General features: G+C 51.2%; 1 protein-coding gene across 12 annotated transcripts in view; it reads right to left on the minus strand.

Annotated features, from left to right (window-relative positions):
- Nucleotides 1-5,013: 5,013 nt before the first annotated feature.
- BTBD9 (BTB domain containing 9) overlaps nucleotides 5,014-23,611 on the minus strand; it is a 476,623-nt gene continuing 458,025 nt past the window's right edge. For all 12 annotated transcript variants that reach the window (XM_009451185.5, XM_054686797.2, XM_016955386.4 and 9 more), the window contains one exon: nucleotides 5,014-6,699. In XM_009451185.5, coding sequence (XP_009449460.1) covers nucleotides 6,502-6,699 — 198 coding nt within the window. In that variant the 3' untranslated portion in view covers nucleotides 5,014-6,501. The remainder of the gene's footprint in view (nucleotides 6,700-23,611) is intronic.

Raw genomic sequence — 23,611 nt, forward strand, 5'->3', positions numbered from 1 at the left:
CAAGTCACCACTTTATTTCTAAGAGAAAACCTGCATTTTCACACACATGGACTCAGGGGTTTCGAACACACGGTTTGTACATCTGCCCGCTTAGGTTGCTCTGCAAAATGAGGAAGAAGCCGCATCGTGCTCACAAATAATACACATTCCACATAGCAGCACAGCCTTTTGGGCATCTTTGGAGTTTTAGACGGAGCTTCTGGAGTCACAGAGCCATTCCCAACCAAGGCCTGGCATGGTCCCTGCCCTTGCATCAGAGTGGCCTGGGAGGTACACACATCTTTACAGGCCCAGAAACGCCAAAGGCTGGGAGGCTCTTGTTCTCTGGTGAATCCGGATTCAAGACAGGCTTCGCAAAAGCAGCTCTTGGGCCGAGCTCCAGGCCTAGCCCTGAGGACCCCTGGCCTCCTGGCGCCCCTCCAGAGGCTGCCTGGCTAGTCTCTCGCTTCTCCAGGCACTGGGGGGTGGGGAAGGGTGGCCTCAGGGACATAAGGACCAGGGAGCGTGTGATGATGGAGAGATTTCTCACTGTTCTTCTGAGGAGGTGCAGCCTCTCTGAAGGTCACTGTGGAGGGCGCACCAAGGCCTGGAGAGCCTTGGGGAGAGATCAGGCCCCACAGACCTGGAAGCTCTGCCCCAGTATCCCCCAGCCTGGGCGGCCGGGCTGTGCTCCCTGAGGACCTTACTGGCAGCACCCTGCCCTGCTGACCCTGGAAGCAGCTGATTGAGGGGCCTGGGAAGACCCCATGGCCTCCAGCAGGTCTCAGAATGACTCCTGTAGTGGCTAGGACTAGGGCACTGGCCGCACCCTCAGGCCCAGGTGGGAAGTGTGGGCTGGGGATAAACCCAGCAACTCAGGACTAGCAGCAGCCATCAGGGGCTGTGGTGCAGGAGCAGCCACCAGGGCAGCACCAGGAGGCAAAGGCCCTGAGGGAGATGAGCTGGTGCCATCCCCTCCCAATTCCGCTCAGATGGGCACCCTCGCCTTCCTGGGACATAAACCCCTGGGGCTCATGTGGTGGGGAGCAATTTGGCAGCAGACAGATGGACTAATATCAACGTCTCCAGTGACCCAGGGCCCAGTCCCTGCCCGGAAGGCTGCTCAGCCCCTCCAGCCCCTGTCCCGCCTCGCAACGCCTCCTCTGCGCCAGGGCCAGGGCCTCTCCCCCTAGTGGAGCGACTGTCCACTGGCTTTCAAAGGCGGCACTCCTCAGCTGTCACAGCCGCAGTGACAGCCTTGGGGAGGCTGAGGGGGCTCTGTCAACCAGGGGACACTAGTGGGGACAGGTGTGTAGCTCCTGGCTGCAGGGCCTCCTCCACCCCCCCCTCCCCCCCGCCCATTCAGGGCTATAAATACTCACGGACGCAAATGGTAAATGCTCCCAGACATTTATCATAAATTACAGGTGGATGATTGTGAGTCTTCAGGCCATGAGGCCTCTTGGGGACTATTTCAGTTCTTTAAAAAAAAGAAGACATGAAGCCGATGGGGCAGGAGGGCCGTTCAGCCTGGCTTCTGACTGGAAGCTCGCTGGGTGCAGCAGACTGGCCTGGGAGATGCCAGGGTGCTGGGTGGGTTGGAGGCTGGGCCAGGGAGCACCGTGACCAGTGGTGGTCACAGAGGACGTGAACGATGACGTGGGCCCAGGTCGGAAGCAGCCAGAGCCAGATGAAGGGCACCTGGCCCCTTCTGCGAGGTTGGAGCGTTATGCCAGGAACAGGTGTTCCCTGTACACTTTTTTAAGTGAGTAAAGAGAACAGTGATTTTCAAACAATGGTGTGTTGGGTGGGGCGGCTCTTCCATGCACCTGTCCCCTGCCTCTGCAGGAGCCCAGCAGAAAGTCCTAGCTGGAAGGCCGTGGGGCTTGGGGCCAGCACTGTGCAAAGGATGGGTGAGCACGCTGTCCCTCGGAGCGTCCTCAGTGGTGCAGCCAAGAGCCAGGAAGGGCACAGCCTCTTTCCTCCTCCCTGATGGAAGCCAGAGACCTACCACAAACAAAGACCTGCTGCCTCCGCCCCTCCTCCCTCCGCCTCGCCTCTGCAACCGGTCTTTCCTCCAAGCAAACCTTTTCCGCCCCCTTCACCATTCACTCTGCAAATGACCAGGGCCTCCAAATCCCGTCCAGCCCCAGGTATGACTGGATCCATGTCAGCGAGAGAGATGATGGGGGCATTCCAGTTGTCCTGCATGCCATTTAAACCTTTCCCTTCCCTCTCTTCTGGAAACTCTGAGCAAACACCAGGCACTAGGACAACTTCTAATTTAATATTATAATAATAAAAGCCACGGTGGCACAGAACCATGAACTGCACTTTAAATTCCTAACTGAACTCCTGCCGGGGCTGTTATCAGGAAAAATATGCAGAATCAATGGCTGCAGCTGCCAAAACAAATGGAGTATGCCCACCTCTGCCACGGCATCGCTGCAGACCTGCCCTGCCCGGGCCGTGCCCGACCTGGGCATCGCTCGGAGGAGCTGGTCACCACATAGAAGGTAAGATTAAAATAATAACACCGACAAGCAAGCACTAATGAGGAAAAACTCCTGGAAGGAAGCAAATTTAATTTTCTTTTCCTCTTTGACACCTTTCTTCCCTGTCCAAAGGGAGGTTCTTAATTGAAGTCTGTGAGGGGAGCGCTCCATCTCTTTATCACCAAGTGGCCTCAGTACACAGAACGCTCGCTTTTTATTGTAGATTATACCTTCCTTTTCCCCCTTGGCTCTGGAAAGGATAAGTGATTACAATTTTGTTATCTTCTAAATTAAAAAGAAGGTGAAGTTGACTGGGCTGGAGCCATCTGCACAGCAGTTTGACAACTGGGGCGACAGCATAATACTGGGCAATTTTTTGCACAATTCAAAAGCTTTTTTTTCTCTTTTTTGCCAAGGAATCAGTTTAACAAACATCCTACTCTTGCTGAAAATAATCTCTTTTCCCAACTCTTCTAGGAATAAAACACTTTTAATGTATTTGTCAGGAATCGACACTTCATTTAATAGGATTTAAAAAGTGACAATTTAAAGAGCAATTGAGAAGAGTCCCACATCCATCATGGCTTGTGCTTCTAACTAAAATCAAAAGAATGAAAGCAGAAAAAGCACTGAGAAAATGGTAAAACGGGTGTCTGTGTGTGTGTGTGTGTGTGAGGGAGAGACGGTGGGGGCGCGGGGTGGTTCATAGCTGCTTCAAGTCCAAAGTGCTCACAACGGCTCCTGTGAGACTGCCCTGCTGGGTGCTGGCTGCACGGACACAGCTGCTGCCCGGCACACACCCTACCTGCCCTACACTCTCAGTCCACCCCAAATGACCCTCCCCAGAGCTGCCAGAAGGTGACTTTGAAGGCTTTTTTCCCCAAAAGCTCCAATGAAGTTGCCTTTCTACTCTCCAAAAATAATAATAATAATAATAATAATAATAATAATAATGAAAAGTGAAGGGTGGGGGTGCTGGCCACCTCCCATTTCTTTGCCTGGGTGGTGTTGACCACGGCACCCTTGTGTCCTTTCCGTTGGTTACTGAGGACCATTGCCCTCATGGGCCCAGGCCACAGGCACCCACCTGTCAGCCTCACCTGCCACCTCTCTTCATGTTGGCTTGTTGCCCCTGGGGCTGGCCTGGGCATGGGGGAGCTTATCTCCCCGACCAGAGGCTTGGCCATGTCTCCTTCACAACCCCCACTCCCCGCGGACTGAGCCTCCACTCTCTGCTGGGCTTAGGGCTCTGTGGTGCCCAGGAGCCCTCCCAGCCACGTGCCAGCCCATCCCATCATCAGCACTTGCTTTTAGCTTCAAGTGTTTAGGTCGCTTTGGTCCTGGTGGCCCAGGGGAGAAGTGCTCTGTAGGACCAGCCAGGCTCTGGGGAACTCCAGGCTGCCCGGGGACTTTCTGGTAGCCACTCACTTGTCCCTGTTCCCTGGAGATGAGGTCCTTGCCCTGGTGTGTGGTGTGACACACCTTGACTTGGCCTCCAGGCCCAGCTGGACACACGAAAAGAGTTCCTGCCTCAGTCAGAAGGCCCCTCAGGGAAGGGCAGTACCCCTCCAGCCTGGGAAAGGAGGTGAACCTGTGTCCTTCTGGAGTCCAGGGCAGGCTCCCAGCAAAGCGAGGGGAGGCGAGCTGGCAGCGCGGCTGTGAGGGAATGAGACTTTGCCATCAGTCCTCACCAATGACATCTACTGTTAGTGCCACCCCATCTTCCCCATACTTCTCTTTATCTGATGATAAGGGGCATCTTTAAAGTGCTGGAAGACAGGAGGGACAGAGATCTGGAAGGGCATGCCCCGAAGGAAAGAACCGCCACAGGCCAGGGAGCTGCAGATGTGGGTCTAGGGCCGAGGCTTTGCAGCGTATTCCTTTTCAGATGTGAGGCCGAGCTGCCAAGCTGCTATCTCGTTCCCGGAGCACAGGAGGGCTCTGCATGCTCTGTGGGCAGGGGACTGGAGGGTTGCAGATGCAGGGCCGGGCAGCTCCTCCAGCACCCCCACCAGCCCACCCTCTCTTCCCAAGGTCAGCAGCATGCCGCTTCAGGCCAAGGGCCTCTGGGCAGGCGATGCCCATGTTTAAAAAGAAGCACGTGAATGGCTCATTTCAAAATGTTTGAACTCTGCCCTTGATATGACTGTCTGGCTCCTTTGTCCCCATCTGGGTGGAAAACACACTGGGGAAGGAAGTGCTGAGTGTGCAGGAGCTCTCTGGCTAATTGGCAACCCGGGGCTGGGGGCTGACAGAGTCAGCAACCATGCTGGAGGGCCCCCCACTGTGAGCGGGCGCCCACCGTTCCTTACAGGAGCCTCCTCCCATTATGAAATGCCTGGCATCCCAGGGGTGTTCCACTCTCCCACACAACAGGGAAGTGGCAGAGATCAGAGCTGAGGGGATAGGAAGCAGCTCAGCCCTGCAGCTGGAGCTACCGGGGAGGATGGAGAGCTGCAGACCCTGGCTTCTCCTCAGGAACGTGTGCGCCCTGCCCCGGTGGCCCTCTGATGTCTGCCATCCTGTGTTCACACGGAAAGACAGTCTTCCAATTTAATCACACAGTTTGATGCTACCCTACTATTTCCATATGGACAAATCACTCAAAATCAAGTTAAACTAGGAGGAAGCGGCTGACCCGTTGGCTCTTTCTAGAGCGCAGCTGATATGTCTTTGACACACCTGAAAGGAAACTCCCACGCCCTCACCCTCCTTTAATCAGGGTTGCAGGTTGGCGCTGAGGACCCAAGGACTGCAGTGCTGCTCACGTGCCATGCCGTCCTGGGGAGACTCCCAGGCTGATGCTGATGGCGACAGAGGCCGGAGCTCTGGGGATAGCGGAGGGGCAGGCAATGATGTGCGCAGTTACCCAGGGCAGGCAGCACTGGAATGGAAATCACTAAGTAGGAGACGGAGCCACATCAAGCCACCATCGTCAAATGAGGTCCTTTTGATGAGGATTAGGAGAAAAGCTTCTTGGAACTGCTATTTTTCAGTCCCCAGTTGAGTACTGTGGTGTGGGGGAAGCACGGAGTCCCAGTTCTGCGTTCCCGACGCTGATGGGCAGGTGGCTGCCTCTCCAATGCTTCGATAAACACAACTGGAGGGGCAGCTAAGCCACGGCAGTCCCCGGCAGGTTTGGCCATGCCAGAACTCGGTATATGTTTATCTACATGGACTTCGGAACAGTGAATTAGCAGCGGGCATAGTAACTATTTCCTTGTCAGCCTCCCAAGCTTAAAGGCTGGATCCATGTCAGGAATGACAGGTGAGTAACTCAGCCACATGAGTGACTATTAACTCCAGTGTCCACAGGTTGATTTGCTTGTGTGCATTTGTGGCACTTCCTCTGTGGCCCAAGTGCCGGGATGAGCTGCATCCGTGTCTCATTTAGGAGACATGCATGATGGGTCTCTGTCCCCGCAAGCTGAACCGTTCAAAACCAAGGAAGGAAAATTATAGCATCAAAAGGGATTAAAACTAGTGATTTGCTGTTTGAGCATTTCAAATGGATCCGGAACACCTATGATTCACTGAATGGAGAATAACTAAAACAAATAAAAAAGCATTTAGTTGCCAGGGCAATGTATTCCAGCAGAATGAACACTCTATGGAGGCCCATTCCTAAAGGGTGCCTCCAGGTAGCAAAGGCCCGATGGCTTTCTCCTCCGCCTGAGTGTTTGCGTGCCATTTTTGTATTCCAACACAGGCCTGTCTATGACTTCCTCCTGTTCCCTGCGCCTGGGCTAGATTAGAGAGGTAGGGTGTTAATGGTGGACTTGATGAAGATTGAAGACCCATTTTCTCCCCCTTGAGACCAGCCTGATTTGGATAAATTGAGAAGAACAAAGCAGCCCCTTTCTGTCCTTGGGAGAAAACCTGTTCGGTGTCTGCTTTTGCAGCTAGGTCGGCTCCTCCCTGGAAAGGGGCAGAGGTGGGGGCAGTCAACAGAGACCCCTGCTCAGGGAGGAGACCGTTTCCTGCCGCTGCCCGAGCCCACCAAGTCACACCAGGCCCGCTGCCTCCTTTATTGGTGCTGCCGGTTGGGGGAGCGTGAGTTGGAGCCTGGGCTGGAGGGTAGTGAGCTGCCACTAGGCGCCCGCAGCGCATGGGAGTCGAGCTGCTGACCGGCCAGGCTGGTGTCCCCTGTCCCCGATTCTTCACTATTTTCCTCCTTCTGGCTGCTCTGCTGCTCTGGACACTCAAAGTGGACACAGTGGAACACCTGGGAGAGAAAAGGAAAAGACCCCATGAGTGAAGGGTCAGCATGCGGCCCTGGAGTTGCCGCAAGTCGAGATACTGTCCTGCCCAGCTTTGGGGGCCACCACGAGGGAGTTAGAGGAGGTCCTTCCCACTGCGCACGCCTGCCCCGGCGCAGACACCTGATGGCAACTAGCATGCTGTAAACACATTTTGATCAGTCAAGATGAAAGGAAATGAGCCAGTGGCCCAAAAGTTAGAGACACCATGACACGGATTCCCACAAAATGTTCACACTGGATTACTCCGTTTTTGCCAACCTTTGTCTAATGGGCTCTTTTTTCTTTTTTAATTAATTTTTGTATTTGGCAGTTGGGTTAAAAGTCAACAGGAGTTGACTGTGGTGGTGGTGATTCGATTCTGTGAGGTTGTGGAAAGCAGGTCCACAGATAACGTCCACCGTCTGTGTGGCATCTGCGTGGGTTGTCTCTGGGTATTCTGGTTTTCTCCCGCGTCCCAAAGCTGTGCACTTGAGGTTCATTGGTGTGTCTGCAGGGTCCCAGTCTGAGTGCATGTGAATGTGTGTGAGCGTGCCCTGCAATGACATGGTGTCCTGTCCTGAGCTGGTTCCTGATGCATAGTTCTCCTGGCCCTGCAATGGTTGAGCACAGACCCTGCTAAGCAGCTGTGCTGGGGAATGGACTTCAACCTCATGTGGCTCCAGCCAGTCTGGAACAAACGCCCCCAATGTGTAGAAGCCAGCCACCTGGCTGACAGTCACCCTCTGGGAGCTAAGAAGAGTTTGCATACCTGACAGCAGGTCAGCCTGGAAGCACCATGAACTCTGTGCCAGCACTGTGCAGACAGGGCACAGCACCGAGCTCAGCGCCCCGCAAGCAAGGGTAAGCCATGGCCCTGACCTGGAGAGTAGACAACGTGCTTCAGGGGGTCCTGACATGCATGTGTGAGCTGTGGGGTGCAGGAGAGAAGGGCGGGGTGGGGGCTGTCGTTGCCACTGCACGAGCATGTGTGCACATACATACACACGCCCTTCTACCGTAGAATCAAGTTCACAGAGACAAATGTAGTATCAACTGCAGAATTATATTGAAAATATAAATTCCACACTTACCTCCCTGCATCACTGTTTTTTCCATATTCCCACTTCAATTCATTTATTGACCACTGTTTTAAATTTCACATTTTCTCATATGACGACTGAGACCGTGTCTTCCTGGTGTGTCCACTCTGTTTTGGGAGCTGCCATTTTCTCTTAGAGGGAGCTGATTTCTCTCCTTACAGGGCAGGGGCTCAGGCGCGGTCCTCGCCTCCTGCAGACCCCTCACTGCCTCACGGCTGAAGCTGTCCCCACTTAGCCTATGTCTCCCTCCTTTTCCTTTCTTTCCTTCCTTCCTTTTTTATAAAATCTCCTTCTGTGGGTCCATCTGCAGGGCTTACCAGTCAACAACCGGAGGGGCTAGGTCCTAGGGGAAGGCCTTATGTGGAGATCTGAACACTATTTGGGCCATCAGCTCTGCCCTGGGCTAGGCCAGGGGAATCTGAGAATCATCCTCTAGGTGACAATCATTAATCCACTCCTCCATTAGCTTCACATTCTTGCAGCTCTTCAGTAACAACACCGCCCTGGGCATGTCGGCCACTCGTGGGTCACTTGCCTTATGAGTGTTCCTCCTTCCACACCCAGGGATAGGTGAGGTCAGGCTCTGCGGGGCCAGGACACGCCTTGAGAGTGCAGTCCCGGTCCTCAACACACCGCCCACTAAAGCTTCTCATAACCCAGCAAATACGCCTTCTCTTTTGCAGTATGACCCAGAGCCATATTCTGTTCCCACGCCCACACGCAGGACTTTTCAGGACAGGCTGCGTTTTACTGCTCCTTCCCCCTGCTGACACGGGAGCTCTTTATCCGGCCCCACCATGTTCTTTAATCGGTTATTTGTGTAATCCCTGCTCTCCCTGCTCCGTCAATATCTCCGGAGGCCGCTCCCCAGAGCCTCAGGCTGATACTAATCCTGGAATTGACTTACGTTTGTCCTACTCCTTATTACCTTTCCTCAAGCTCGCTCCTCTGGTATTGAATGGTTTTTCTCTCCTTTTGCTCTTGCAAGGTTCTCTACAGTCCTGTTAATTTCCAGGCCAGCTCTTCCCCCACCGGCCCCGCAAGCCTTCAGGGTGCCCCCTGCTCCGTGGCCCACCCCGCTGCCTGCCTCCTTCTACTGATCTGTCAGCTCCAATCTGACTCAAGGACCAAGGCTTAGTCGTCCTTCTACCTGCTCGGGTTCTTGCACAAGAATAAACAAATCGATAAAAACCCTGGATTGAGAGATAAAGTTAAAAAAGACCTCAGAGTGGCCTGGTGCTACGGCTTGCGCTTCACAGCCGGCCTCTCACTGGAGGAGGGATCAGGGCGGGTCTCTGCTCCGCACTGCGCTGGTAAGAGCCTGGGAAGAGATGCTGTCTGTGGTGAGCACGTGATAGACATTCCACGACCCGACCTGTCGGTGCCCTGGTTCTCATTGTTTCTTCTCATTTCCAGCTGCATTTATCTCTTGTCTAACTTGGGCAGTGTTAAGGGCACAACTGTGTTTAGCCCATTAGCCAATTTGTTTTCAGATAATAATGCAAATGGCTGTTACTCCCAACACACCTAACAAGACTGACAGCCAATCTCAACTGCTTCTGTGTTTTCCTATGGATATTTCTCCTAAAGAACTCCTAACTATCTCTCTCCCTGATGCCACAGAGCTCACGGCAGGCCCTGCCATCAAGTTAGGGGACCCTGGAAGCCCCTGGAAGCCCCTGGCCGTAACTGCCTGACTGAGCTCCCTGTGGCTCTGCAAGGAACTGGGGCCATCTCAGAGCTGCGTCCCAGTCTGTGGCCCCAGAATCCCAACTAAATGAAGTGCAGTCTCCCTGAGCATCTCCACCAAGCCACGCAGGTGCTGCCAGATTCAAAGGCAATACACAGGCAGGAGTTAGTTACTGTATTAAATCACAAACTGTGTGGCGAAGATTCTAAGTGGAAAAGAGTGTTTTTACAAATGGATAGGCGGGTGAAGACACAGAACCTGCCATGGGTGGGAGTGGGCAAGCTACAGGTGACAGGTGGGGAGGGAACAGCCTCTGCACACCAACAGAGACAGGATGAACATCACATATGCAGCAGACACGGCCAGAGGATGACGCTGCACACGTGAGCAGGGTCAGGAGGTACACACGTACCACAAGCATGAAGCACCTCCTACGTGCCTGACTGGGCGAGGTCCCAGCTGCCCTCAGAGGGTGTACGGTCCAGTGAGGCCAGCAGACACATAAGCCAGGGAGAAGGAGCCCCAGGGCATAGAGGAGTGGGACCCAGCCAGGCAGGCAGTCAGGGAAGGCTTCCTGGGGGAGGAGACATCTGAGGTGAGTCTGGAAGGAAGAGGCAGCCAAGCTAGAGAGGATGGAGGAGTGGGGGACTTGGTGTGGAAGGAAAACAGGAAGAACTACACAGGTTCTCAAGCCAAAGGGTGGCAACAGAGCAAGGAGGGCCTGGGAGCAGCAGGGTGTGGGGGGGAGGGGTGGGGCAGAGGCCACACCCAATGGGACAGGGCGAGGGCCTGGCCTTAAGCTGGGTAGGGATCCTGATACTCTTGGACAAAGGAGGCTATTTATTTATTTATTTATTTATGAGACAGAGTCTCGCTCTGTCGCCAGGCTGGGGTGCAGGGGGGCTATCTCAGCTCACTGCAACCTCCCCCTCCCAGGTTCAAGCGATTCTCCTGCCTCAGCCTCCTAAGTAGCTGAGACTACAGGCACGTGCCACCACACCCAGCTAATTTTTGTGTTTTTAGTAGAGATGGGGTTTCACCATGTTGGCCCGGATGGTCTCGATCTCTTGACCTCATGATCCGCCCACCTCGGCCTCCCAAAGAGCTGGGATTACAGGTGTGAGCTACCACGCCCAGCCTATGAGACTCTTTAAAAACTAATATTTCTTAAACTAAAAAAGTTATTTAAAAAGGAATATACATTTGTGGTGACAAATTCAAATAACAAGTATTTTAAAAATCTAGATGACAACAAACCTTTAAACCTTGGAATCCCCTGATTTAGCAATTTGGAATCAATAGGCAGGAGTCATTTTCAAATCAAGAAAGATCAGAATTTGGTAACAGACTGGATGAGACTGATAAAGGAAAGCGCCCACAATGACTGTCAGGGTTCCCTGGAAGGGATGGGGGCGGGCATACTGCGGTGCTACAGAAGGTGGCAGCAGCAGGTCCCAGGGCTCCAGTTACAGCAGCTCAGACCTGCACTCATGCCAAGGACTCTCACAGACCCTTTCCCTGCAATGATTTCACTGAGTGCAGACTCCAGCAGGTGCGCCCACAGCGCGGCTCCTGCCCTCAGGACCTCTCAGGCAGATGGGGGCAGAGGCACCTCTGTGCAGGGGCCTGTGTTCACTCTTCCGCAAATGGCGAGTAGCAGGCTGGGAATGAACCTCAGGGCTGTGCCTTCCTTAAGCCTGGACCTTTCCACTGTATCAACATACCTGCCTCACACAAACAATTCTACCAGCACGGGATCAGTAATATTTCATACATCAGAGGTGTGTGAGAAACTAATTTTGCCTGGAAGAGAGGTCAGGGCAGGCTACAGAGAGGAAGGTGTGCACAGGTGAGGCCTTGAGGGGTTGGGAGGCAGGGAGGGGAGCTGCTTTCCAGGCAAAGGGAACAAGGAGAAGATTTCCACATAAAGATCTGGGCCTTGGCACCTCACTCCTGGCAGCCTGTCTGTAATTCACTCTGGTCACCCCTCTGTGGAGCAGTGTGCCTGCCTCAGTCATCTCTGTTGATGATTTAAGCCTAGCAGCCTTCAGCCAAACGTGGCAACTGTGTAAGCCAATACCCAGCTAGCTCCTGGACCACTCAGATGCCCATCAACATGTACGAGGCTGGGGTTACTTCTCCTGGGACCCCAGAAATCCTCAGATTTGCATGCAATGCAAATGGGCATTCGGGGGGGCCTGTGGGTGGTCCCAATTCTGTTCTTGGGAGCGGGAGTGAAAAGCAAGCCTGTCGTGGGGAAACTGGCACCTTCACTGGTGGCCACGCTGCTGGAGCTGGGCGTGAAGCTGCCTCCGGCCCTTGGAGAGGAGTGTGAGGGAAGGGAGGCGGCAGTGCTTTTTATACACAGGAGCTGGAGGAGGGTGATGGCAGCTTGGAGGAAGTCATCACTGCCATGGTAGGGGGGAAATCTGGAAATACTGGGCATGTGGCCCTCCCCTTCCCACCGTAACCCCAAGCTCCTCAGCCCACTTTCCACCAGGCACCTTTGGGCCTCCCTCTAGGTGGAACAGCCAAGTCCTGAGTCTCTCTTTGCTCAGAAGCTCAAGTGATTCAATTTCTTTTCTCCAAACTTTCCCAAGACTGCAATACCTCTTGGAAAGGACGTGACCAAAAGTGGCTGAGACACACTGGGCAGAGCCGCACTACTCATTTATGCAAAACCATTACTCCGGCCGCCGCATCAGTCTCCCTTCCCCTTTTCAGCAATCATGTATCCCATTAGCCTGTTTGATTGCCGCTGCTCACAAAGGGGCGCCTTCGCTGAACCGTCTTCAATGGCCTCTGGATCTCTCCCCTGAGAGAAGCCGGCTAATTTGGAATGTGGTCGTGTGTATGAATCCGACACAGCCTCAGTCACAATCGGGTGTCCTTTTCTGTAGCTGCTGTTTATGATCACTTTGCCTTGCCTCTCTGGGAGCCATAATTCACCACATACTGGAGATAGCCTGGGTGTTCTTTTCTCCGTGAACCCTGGACAGGATGTACACAAATGTGCTAGCCCCTTCTTGGTGACCAGGCTAATTCCTCAGCTGCTTGGTGGCTGCTGCTTCTCATTAGAGGGATTCCCTAAGCACTATTTGCTTGACAAATTTTCAAGGTTTTTAAAAGCAGAAGCCTTTGCTAATTTTCCCAAGTTGGCCTAAGAGTCCACTGTGAACTGCAGCAGAAATTGGGGAAATTTAATAAATGTTGATCAATGACTCTGCCTTGCTTTCCTGGTTCCTCCTGAATAATTTCCACAGACTGCTTTCATGCCAACCAATACAAATAGGATTTCTGATCCAAGTTTTCAACTTACAAATACAAGTTGACAAATCTTTATAAAATAGATATCTACCTCTTGATGTCTGTCCATAAGTCAGATGCAAAGCCATGACTTCTAACTTACACTCCCCTAAAGATCCCCTGTTTCCCTTTCACAGTGGCTGGTGTGGTGGCATCACACACCCACCCAGCGTTCAGTGACATAACAGATCCTGACGATGGTCACCATTAACATCTCTCTTATGCTCGCCTCAGAGCAGAAGGTAACAGTCCATCTACAGACTGCAGAGATGTTTCGTTCTTGTTCTTTAAAAATGAAGACGAGTGCCTCCAACAAAATATCCCTTTTGATAAACCTTGGTTTTTTATGTGCATCTGAACAGCCCAACATACTGTTTTCAGTTAGGGGCCGGGCATGGTGGCTCACACCTTATAATCACAGCACTTTGGGAGGCTGAGAAAGGCGGATCACTTGAGGTCAAGAGTTCGAGACCAGCCCGGCCGACATGTCAAAACCTTGTCTCTACTAAAAATACAAAAATTAGCCAGGTGTGGTGGCAGATGCCTGTAATCCCAGCTGCTCGGGAGGCTAAGACAGGAGAATTGCTTGAACGTGGGAGGCGGAAGTTGCAGTGAGCCAAGATCGCGCCACTGCACTCCAGCCGGGAGACAGAGCGAGACTCTGTCTCAAAAACAAACAAACAAACACAACAAAAAACAAAACTAGGAATTACTTCATAGGGAGACATTTCCAAATTGCAAGCAACAAATTTTCAGTATTGCTTAGGGTGATAGGATACCCAAATATTTTTGCACTAAGTATGGAGGTAAGTTTCTGGGTGACAATGCTTATATACGGCAACAGCTTTTAAAAAAACTTTACAATATCATTTTCTCATATTCACATAGGCCAGGATATCCACAGATAGTTGGAACTCTGATGCTTGGAAGGTTCTGGAAGAAGAGGCTTTCCAATCCCTATCACCCCAGGCAGCCCTGGAATTCCTGCCCTGTTTTTTATGTGTGTACACTCCAGAGTTCCAGGGAGAGAGTTACTTTCTTGTCTTAATGGATTCGGCTATAGAGTGGTAGAGGTATCTTTTAGTTATTTTTTTGAAAAACTAAGAAACAAAAAAAGGGAAGTGTTCTTGTTCGCAGGCTTCTGGGATGCCTGAATCTCCCCACCTGATAGATGTGGCCTCACCAGGGCCCCCTTCCCACACCAGACAGGCACCAAGAGAGCCTGGCCATGGTCCTGCTCTCCCCACAGGGCTGGCCCATGTGTCTCCAGCTGCCTGGGTGGTTCTTCACTTTGTGTGACCAGGCTCCGCATGTACCTTCTGTCTCAAAGGGCTCCAGCTGCGTCGAGGCTTCCAGCATCACCCCTCACTGCTGGCACAGCAATGGGACACATCTGAGGGGACCCTCACAAGCTGCTGTCTCCATGCGTCTCACTGCTGGGAGGCTCCTGGGTACTCATCTGCCCAGGTCTGGGGTCACTTTCTCCCAGGCCAGTTGAGGATGGAGAATTATTGTTGCTCCAATATGACAGGTCTAAGGATTGTGCAGTGTCTGAAACAACCATATGTGCTCAATGTTGTCCTGCTTTTCCTCTTTTTTTCCAATAAAATCTTTCATAACAAACATTTAAATATAAAGAAGCCCACAAAAGGTCTTCTTTTTTTTTTTTCTGAGATAGAGTCTTGCTCTGTCGCCCAGGCTGGAGTGCAGTGGCACGATCTCGGCTCACTGCAAGCTCCGCCTCCCGGGTTCATGCCATTCTCCTGCCTCAGCCTCCTGAGTAGCTGGGACTACAGGCACCCACCACCACACCTGGCTAATTTTTTAATTCTTTTAGTAGAGATGGGGTTTCACCGTGTTAGCCAGGATGGTCTCGATCTGACCTCGTGATCTGCCCGCCTCGGCCTCCCAAAGTGCTGGGATTACAGGCGTGAGCCACCGCGCCCGGCCTAAAAGGTCTTCTTTTATAATTATGAAACAAACTAAATATTTTTCTGCCTTTTTTCCTGTCTCACTGGGAAGGAAGCTTTAAGATCTAGTTCACTCTCCTTATTTCAAAGGCAAGTGTCCTGAGAGGCAGGGAGGTAAAATGACACTGGGGCCACACAGCTGGCTGGAGGGGAAGCTGGCACCAGTGCCGAGGCCCCCTCCTCCCTTCCTTCCACTCACTGCTCGCTCCCCTCAGTGCATCCTCTGCCTCCCTGCCTGCCCAGTGCTGGTTCGTGGAACCAGCTTCTAGAGCCTCCGCACCCCTTTCTTCTTAGCCTGGCTCTTCTGAGGCACCTGGCTTTGATCATTATCTGCAGGTATAATCCTTAAATCCAAGTTTTTGTTTGGATGGCTCAGCTTTCACTGCCTCTCCCCCAGCCTATATTTTTGTGCAACCGAATGCTTCCAGACTCTCTCATAACCATCAGAGCTCTGCCATTCTCCAAGGGCATGGCAGTCACAGCCTTGATGCCATCTTCAGTTATTCCTTCATCTGGCTTCAGGCTGTCACAAGTGATTCCTGAGAGCTCATTCCCTTTGGAATCCCACACCAACGCTCTGGCCCATGGTCTGATTTATGGAGGGGTTACTGTGTGCCAGGCACTGGGCTGGGTGCTGAGGACACAAAGATGCTACAACACAGTCTCTGCTCTCAAGAACTGCAGTGTGGTGGGGAGCCAGTCAGAACCTCCTGCTTTTGAAGTTTCCATGAATGTAATCCTAGTATGCGTATTCTTTGGTGTCTGGCTTCTGTCCTTCAACACGCTGTTACATTCATCCACCTACAGTCCCTGCAGCCCGTTGTATGAGATGCTGTGCTTTGCTTACCCATCCTCTGTGGATGGACGCTCGTGGTGTCCCGTTGGGTTCAGGATGAACAAGGCTGCGGTGACAGCATCCTCACTGTTGCCTCCTAAACTGGTACAATGCAGATTCACAGGTACCAGGCTGCCCGCTGGGCTTGACTATCCCGGCTGTCCCTGCACTGCCTCCTCTCTGGCCCCGTACCTCGCATGCGCCATACAGGGCCTCCGTGCTGCCATCTGAAACCTAAGTTTGTTTCCATTATTTCTATTCCCAAGCAGGTTTTCTTTGTGGGCATCCATTTCCAGTTGCTGGGACATGAAGCCCCTGGAGGGCCAGGTTCTCTCCCACACAGAAGTGGAGTCTGAAGGCTGGAACTGGTGCTCTCTGCAGACCAGGAGCTTTTGCAAGGAGAGGCCTGCCTCTCCATTTGCTCTCTCTGTGCTCTGCCACAGAGCACAGAGAGCGCCCACTGGGGGTTCTGGCCCTGGGGCCAGCATGTGACTGCTTTGAGGTGCTTCTGGGCTGAGACGATGGTCCTCTGGAGGATGCTGCCGGGGAAATGCTCAGGGGGCCAGAGAGAGTGGAATCAGACCTGGGGCAGGGGGACCTCGGAAATAATTATCACCATGCCAGGAAGGAGCACTTGTTTCACTTTTTCTTTAAGAGTCTGTTTCCCTGTTTTGTTTTTTTCCATTAGAGCCACATGTTGCTATGGGAACGAGGGTGGCATGGGAGCCCAGAGCCACTCACTGGTCTGACCAAAGCCAGTAAATAAATTCTGCCTCACTCCAGGCCCTGAGCCGAGTGGTCCTGGAGGGCAGCTCAAGCAGCCACTTGCAGACTTTCTGTCCTGCTGCTGTCGGCCCATGCAGATGCTCCTCTGACACGCTTGTGGGCTGATCACTCTCCTTGGAATAAGGAGCGGCCAGCCTGCAGAGTGCTCTGCACCCTCCCACCCTCCCAGGTCCTCTAAGACATAAACTCATTCATGGCTCCCAAACTGCAAGGGCCAGGATCACTCGATCCGTTTTACAGATCAGGACTCACCCTCCTCCTTCAGGGCTGGCTGCTGTTTTCATTCACTGATGTCTCTACCATCAATCAGGTACAGCCATTTGAAATCTCACCCAGAGTTAAGGGGCTTTTTAATGGGGATTCATTTCTACCAGGTGGTGAAGCTGCCATCCCCTTAAGGAAGGGTCCTGCCTCAGTTTCTCCCCAAGATCTAGCACAAACTGGTGTACACAGCATGCTCAGAGCCACCTGCTTATTAATGCCTGACTCATAGAGTTCTGGGCCAGGGTGCAGCTGGGCTCATTTTGCACATTGCCATCTATTATGCCTTTGTGGGAGATGCAGTGGCCTCGATGTTACAGCCAGACTGCCTGGATTCACATTCTGATTCTGCCACTCAAGACTGGGGTGATCTCGTACAAATTAGTTAACATCTCTCAGCCTCGGTTGCCTCTAAACTTTTTACTGCCAAAACTGTATGCTATAAGGCACAGTTTTCCCATAGAAATACCATGTGGGACAAGAAACAGTGGTGCCTCCCCCTCACTGAGGAAACCCCAATTCTGGCTCAGATAAGATTTGTCCCCTTGCTTTCTTTTTCTTAGCAGTTTTACCACTTGTGTATGCACGAATGTTGTAGTAAAGCTTTGCCTGCTTTTGAAGTTTCCATGAATGTAATCCTAGTATACGTATTCTTTGGTGTCTCGCTTCTGACCTTCAACACGCTGTTATGTTCATCCACCTACAGTCCCTGCAGCCCGTTGTATGAGATGCTGTGCTTTGCTTACCCATCCTCTGTGGATGGACGCTCATGGTGTCCCGTTGGGTACAGGATGAACAAGGCTGCGGTGACAGCATCCTCACTCCTGCCTCCTAAACTGGTACAAGAGCTTTGTTGGAGAATACACATAGGAGTGGAAGTGAATGCTCAGCCATAGGGTGAATGTGTGCATATGCTCCTTTAGGACAAAACACCAAACTCTTCTCCAGAGTGACAGGGTTAGTCCATCTGCCCACAGCACTGGAGGAGAACTGCCCACTGCTCCACAATTTTGCCAACACTTAGTATTGAGTTTCCTCATCTTTAAAATGAGGGTGAGAGTGGAACCTACTTCATATATGAGGATTAAATCATGTAATAAATATAAAGGGCTGGAAGATAACCTGGCACACAGTAAGCGCTCAGCAAATACTAGCTACTATTATTGCAATTAATAATAATGATTATTATTATAAGGGTCCTAAGCTAGGAGATGCTGAGATATCTGGTGCACATACTTTTCCATTTACAAATGTTTCTGGTTTAAGAAAATCCTCCATATGACTACAGAAACTCTGTATTGGAAAGCCACGGCCTCTTGATAATGAAAAGTTGGTTTACTACATCTTTTCCTTTATTGCTTTCTTTGATTGACTGACTGGGAGAGGGAGAGATGGGTGTACAGATGAGATCACTCACCCATTCATTCAGTTAACAGGTCCTCTATGCTTACACATGCCAGGCACCACGCTAGGTGCCAGGGATACAAAGATGAATATGACACAGCCTCTCTCCTCACTATATAAATTCAGTAAGTAAAATGGAACCTGAGAGCTGCCTAAAGCCTGTCAATACCATCCTCAGTTTCTGCTATTGACTTGGTAAAAGCTTTCATGTAGGTTCTTGTGAGCAGAAACCCTGTCTTTCTGAATACATTGCAGAGAATTTCCTTTTCCTACAGTCCTTTTTAACTCTCAAGACTGCTTGTGGGCCCCTGAGCTCCCAGCGTACTGAAAAAAATCACTCCAGAACTTTCAAACCCACATTTTTATAAAAGCCATAAAAAGAAACAGGCATACCTTCTGTTTCTTGAACATCACTGCCTGATTTTCATGGGTGCACAGAATTGATCTTATTTACTCCCAGCTGGGTTTATTTAAGGATGTAGGTATGTGCCTTTGTTATTTGCTCAGATAATTAATAACATATGAAATGGAAGGGTTTCTGGGAGACCCCGCACATCAGAACCAGTGTGGTTCTGAGCACAGTTTTGGGGGCTGAAACTAAAGACTCCCTCGATGTTTGTAACGTTGTTGACAAGGTCCAGTTTATTTTAGACGTGAGAAACTTAGAAGAGGAGCAGTGTCTGTCTCCCCAGTGGCTCAGAGTCGATTAGCATTGAAGGCAGGTGAACGACCACACAGGAATGACCATGAACTTGCTAAGCTGGCAGCTGAGACCACCATAAAGTGACTGAGGAAATGGTCAAGAAGGACCTCCTTGGCCACAGGCAGTGGGGACAATCAGATGCATGGAAACAATGGAAGCGGAGGGTGGATGTGCTGAAAGACACACCGACATCTGTCTGCCATCTAGTGCTGAGCATAGGAGGAAGACAAAGGAGTTGGGGGAAGCGTTTGAGGGTAAAGAAAAGACACACGTGAGCACCGGGCCGAGCACAGGGGAGCTTCCAGAGCCAGGCGAGCAGGGAGCAGAGGACCACAGAAGCACATACTGGTGGGGAGTGAAAGTGGAGTGCACTGAGGAGTTCAGATAAATGATAAGGATGATGCTGAGTACACAAGGAACAGGGGTCACAGAAGGAAGTGGTGGAGTCTTTAAGAGGTAAGCATTGGGGGAATTTACTGACAGAAGTCGTAAACGTAGCTAAAAAATTAAATGAATTCGTTGCTGCGGTGCTCACAAAGGAAGAGGAGAGACAGATGCCAGCAGCAGACGTACACTTCCCAGAGGAGAGGGATGGAATGCCGCAGGAAATCAGAAGCGTGCCAGAGCAGGTGATCAAGAAATCTACACTCTCAGACTGCCGAGGCCGCTGTCGCCTGAGAGCTGGACGGATCGGAGGGAAGCGGGGAAAATTAGCATGCAGCAGACGGAGACTGAGCCTTTGGATGCAGGAAGACCTGGCCGACTGGAGCAAGACAGATACACACCTACAGCAGGCAAGAAATCCCAGTCCGCCTTAGCTCAGTCAGGCCAGCCTGGGGGGCCTGCTTCCACGCACTGCCTGCTGTCCGCCTTCTCCTATTCCAGCAGCTGCCGGGGGTGTTTGGAGTTCGGGGCAGTTTCCATGGTCCCTGTTGCAGAGCTATCAACCCACTGAGCTCCTGCCCCCAAGAATGACTTCAGGTCTCTCTAAACAGCCGGCTGCTCTGCTAGCTGCTACTTACACACTGTCCAGGCCACTTCCCAACTTTTGCCAAACTGCCCAGCCACCATCTTCTCTTGAATGCTCTTCCATAGGAGCCTCCATGCTGTGCTTCCCCACCAGTCCCTGCTCTGCCCGCCTCTCTCTTGATGGGGAAGCACCTGCAGAAGACAGGCCTACCTGGGCCATTCGGCAAAGCGTGTGTTCACGCAGATTTCCCTTTATTGTACACACACAGACAGACCTTTCCATGCCATAGACCAAATCCATCGATAGTTTTTGAAGCTAGCACAAAGTCTCTGCGTTCACAAACACTGAGTAGCTAAAGGGAAACAGAGTGTTTCTCTGGCTCTGACTAAAACGAAGGCCACTGTTACGGACTGATGCTTGTGTCCCTCCCAAATTCCTCTGTGGAAGCCCTAACCCCTAATGGAATGGGATTAGAAGTGGGGTCTTTGGGAAGTGATCAGGTTCAGCGGAGGTCATGAAGGTGGAACCCCCGTGATGGGATTGGTGTCCTTATAGGAAATGAGACTGAGCGCTCATGCCTGCGCCCTCTGTCATTGTCTCTCGCGAAGTGCACACACCAAAGAAGGCCGTCTGAGGACAGAACCCAGAAGACGGCCCTCACCAAGAACCAGAGTCTGCTGGCACCCTGACCTCAGACTTCCAGCCTCTGGGACTGTGAGAAATCAATATGTTACTTTAGCCAACAGAATAGCCAGCTGAGACAGCTGCTGATGTTACTTAGCAAACAAGCAGGGACAGACGGAGGAAACCCTGCATCCTCTGCCCTCCAGGCCACGCTCCATAGTGAGAGAGGTACCCTGACCCCTGTTTTTGATGGCACAGTTCTGGCTCCCATGGGACTGTGAATCAGGGTGGTGCTGCACTCTCATCTCCAGCCTCCTGTCCTATGCTGCGGCCCTCCCCAGCTCCACGAAGTGCTCTTGTCCATGCGGTCATATCCTCTAGAGCTGTCTCTCCCAGGAATCCTGCCTGACCCAAGTCACCCTCCTTCCCTGATGTGACCCCGTCCCTCACGCCTCTGAACTCTGCCATACTGGCTTACACACATTTCCATTGTTCTCTAAGATAGGTGTTATGACATTTTTCAAATAATGTCCCAGAACCCAGTATGCTGCAGTAAAGAACATTCTCTGAGGGTTTGCTGTATTCTTGATGCCCAATAAAGTTCAGCTTTATTGTACATTTTTTGTTTTTTGAGTCAGGGTCTCACTCTGCTGCCCAGGGCTGGAGTGCAGTGGTATAATCATAGCTCACTGCAGCCTCGAACTCCTAGGCTCAAGCGATCCTCCTGCCTCAGCCTCCTGGGTAACTGGGACTATAGGTGCACACCACCGTGTCTGCTAATTGGTTTTCTTTCTTTCTTTTTTTTTTTTTTTTTTAATTGAGATGGAGCCTTGTTCTGTTGCCGAGGCTGGAGTGCAGTGGCACAATCTTGGCTCACTGCAACCTCGGCCTCCTGGGTTTAAGCAATCGTCTTGCCTCAGCCTCCCATGTAGCTGGGATTACAGGCACATACCACCATGTCCAGCTAATTTTTGTATTTTTAGCACAGACGGGGTTTTACCATGTTAGCCAGGCTGGTCCCAAACTTCTGACCTCAAGTGATCCACCTGCCTTGGCCTTCCAAAGTGCTGGAATTACAGGTGTGAGCTACCAGGCCCAGCCTTTTTTCTTTTCTTTTTTTTTTTTTTTAAGTAGAGACAAGGTCTCACTATGTTTCCCATGTTGGTCTTGAACTCCTGGGCTCAAGCGAACCTGTGGCCTCAGCCTCCCAAAGTGTTGGGATTACAGGCGTGAGCCAATGCACCTGGCTTATTGTGCCTTTTTTTGTTCTCTGAGAATGAGATCCTGTTCATTATTTATTTTATGACTTAAGATGATTCCTGGCCCAGTGTGGTGGCTCATGCCTGTAATCCTAGCACTCTGGGAGGCTGAGGCAGGTGGATCACCTGAGGTCAGGAGTTCGAGACCAGGCTGGCCAACGTGGTGAAACCTGTCTCTACAAAAAAAAAAATTACAAAAATTGGCTGGGCTTGGTGGCGGGCACCTATAATCCCAGCTAACTGGGAGGCTGAGGCAGAATAATCACTTGAACGCAGGGGGCAGAAGTTGCAGTGAGCTGAGATTGTGCCACTGCACTCCAGCCTGGGTGACAGAGTGAGACTCTGTCTAAAAAAAAAAAAAAAAAACCAAAGATGTTTCCCAGTTGACAACACTACTTTGAGGCTTTTTTCCCCTGATCAATAACTGATTCAAAAAGACAACTGAGCAAGTTATTCACTAGCCAAATGGGATGGATCACAAGTTAACTAGTGACCTACTATCCAACCCATTTAAAATGGCTGGTCCAATCTCCACCAAAGTGGTTGGGGCCCCTTGCACAGAGATTTTTGGGAAACTCATCATCAAAGAGAGGTCTTACACTCCAACTTCCGAGCTCTGTAATGGGAAATCATTCTTCATCTAGAATAGCTTTGAAAAACAAGTCCAAGATTCTTTTCTTCTTCCTTGGTCACTGAGGTAACAGGGTTGGGACCTAGGGCAGCCCTAGAAGAAGGCCCTGGGCAGACTTGCCTTGCTGCTTCTTAGCCTTTTCTGACTTGAGAATTCCTTCTGTTATAATACAAAATTTCAGGGTTCCATTTGGGAATTAAAAAAAAAACTGGTCTAAAATTTTTGGGGGGATGCAGTGTATAAAAAGCAAGAACTGCAAATGAAAAACAGTTAATTCGATTTCAATATGTTACTATGTAAAAATTTCAATTGTTTATGACCTGGTGTTTATAATTCTTGAATTTTTCTTTAGAAAACATCAGTTGGTTTACTTTTATAGTTTTCAGATTTGTTTTGAAATAAAGAGGCAAGAGGAAAAGTTCCAGGTTTCTGTTTACAAGTTCCTCTCTGCAAGAAACACATTGTAGATGTGGACCACTTTTATTCTAAATAAATAAAAAGCCAAAATGAATTTAAATTATCACAATATTTTCACGTTTAAAAATGCTTTTTGAAGTACCAGAAACACGTTGATGTGTTCTGGGGAAATTTTAATTCCATAAAGACAATGCATGAATCCCAAGCACAGGGCCCATTTGCTGGATGGAAACGAGGAGCCCTGTGTTCATAAAGCAGTAAAAAACCTTTCTGCTTTCATCTAGGGTCTCTCTCTCAAGCTGTCACGCTGGTTATTATTTGCTACTTAATGTTGTGCTCCCTCGGGCACAGGGACACCCCACCGCCACCGCCCTGCCGGCCAGTGTAGCCCCTCACAGGCACCCAGGGCACTATCCTGTGACTTGAGCTCAGGACTCACACCAGACTCGGGCTCCGCCCATCCCTGTGCCAGGGCCCCTGTTGGGAGTAGAGAGGGCAGTGATCATGGGTGAGATGAGGATGGGCAGGCCAAGCAGAACCCAGGCATCCTGGCTCAGGGAGCGGGTGGCTGAGAGCTCATGGCAGGAAGGTGGGAAGGGGCAGGAGGCAGGATTGCGTGTGGGCTGAGGCTCCAAGGTCCTGGTGTGTGTTCCGCTGTGCCGTGGAGCTTCATTTATAAAACACAATTCAAAGGTAAAAAGACCCTAAGCATTTCAAGATGGTGCCACAGAGCATTAAACCTCAAGCACTGGGTCCCATGCGACTGTCCTGGTGGCACACCATAGAGCCAATCCTGCATAAATCTGAGAAAGATCACGGAAAGGTAAAATTGCAGAAATGTTGCTACTTTTATGTTTCTCATCTACCTGTTGCATTTCGACCCATCATTTCCTACGCTGCCTCTCTTAAACCAGAGGTTCTTCGGAGGCACACGCTTGAC

Source organism: Pan troglodytes, chromosome 5 (assembly GCF_028858775.2).
Source record: "Pan troglodytes isolate AG18354 chromosome 5, NHGRI_mPanTro3-v2.0_pri, whole genome shotgun sequence".
Lineage (NCBI taxonomy): Eukaryota > Metazoa > Chordata > Mammalia > Primates > Hominidae > Pan > Pan troglodytes.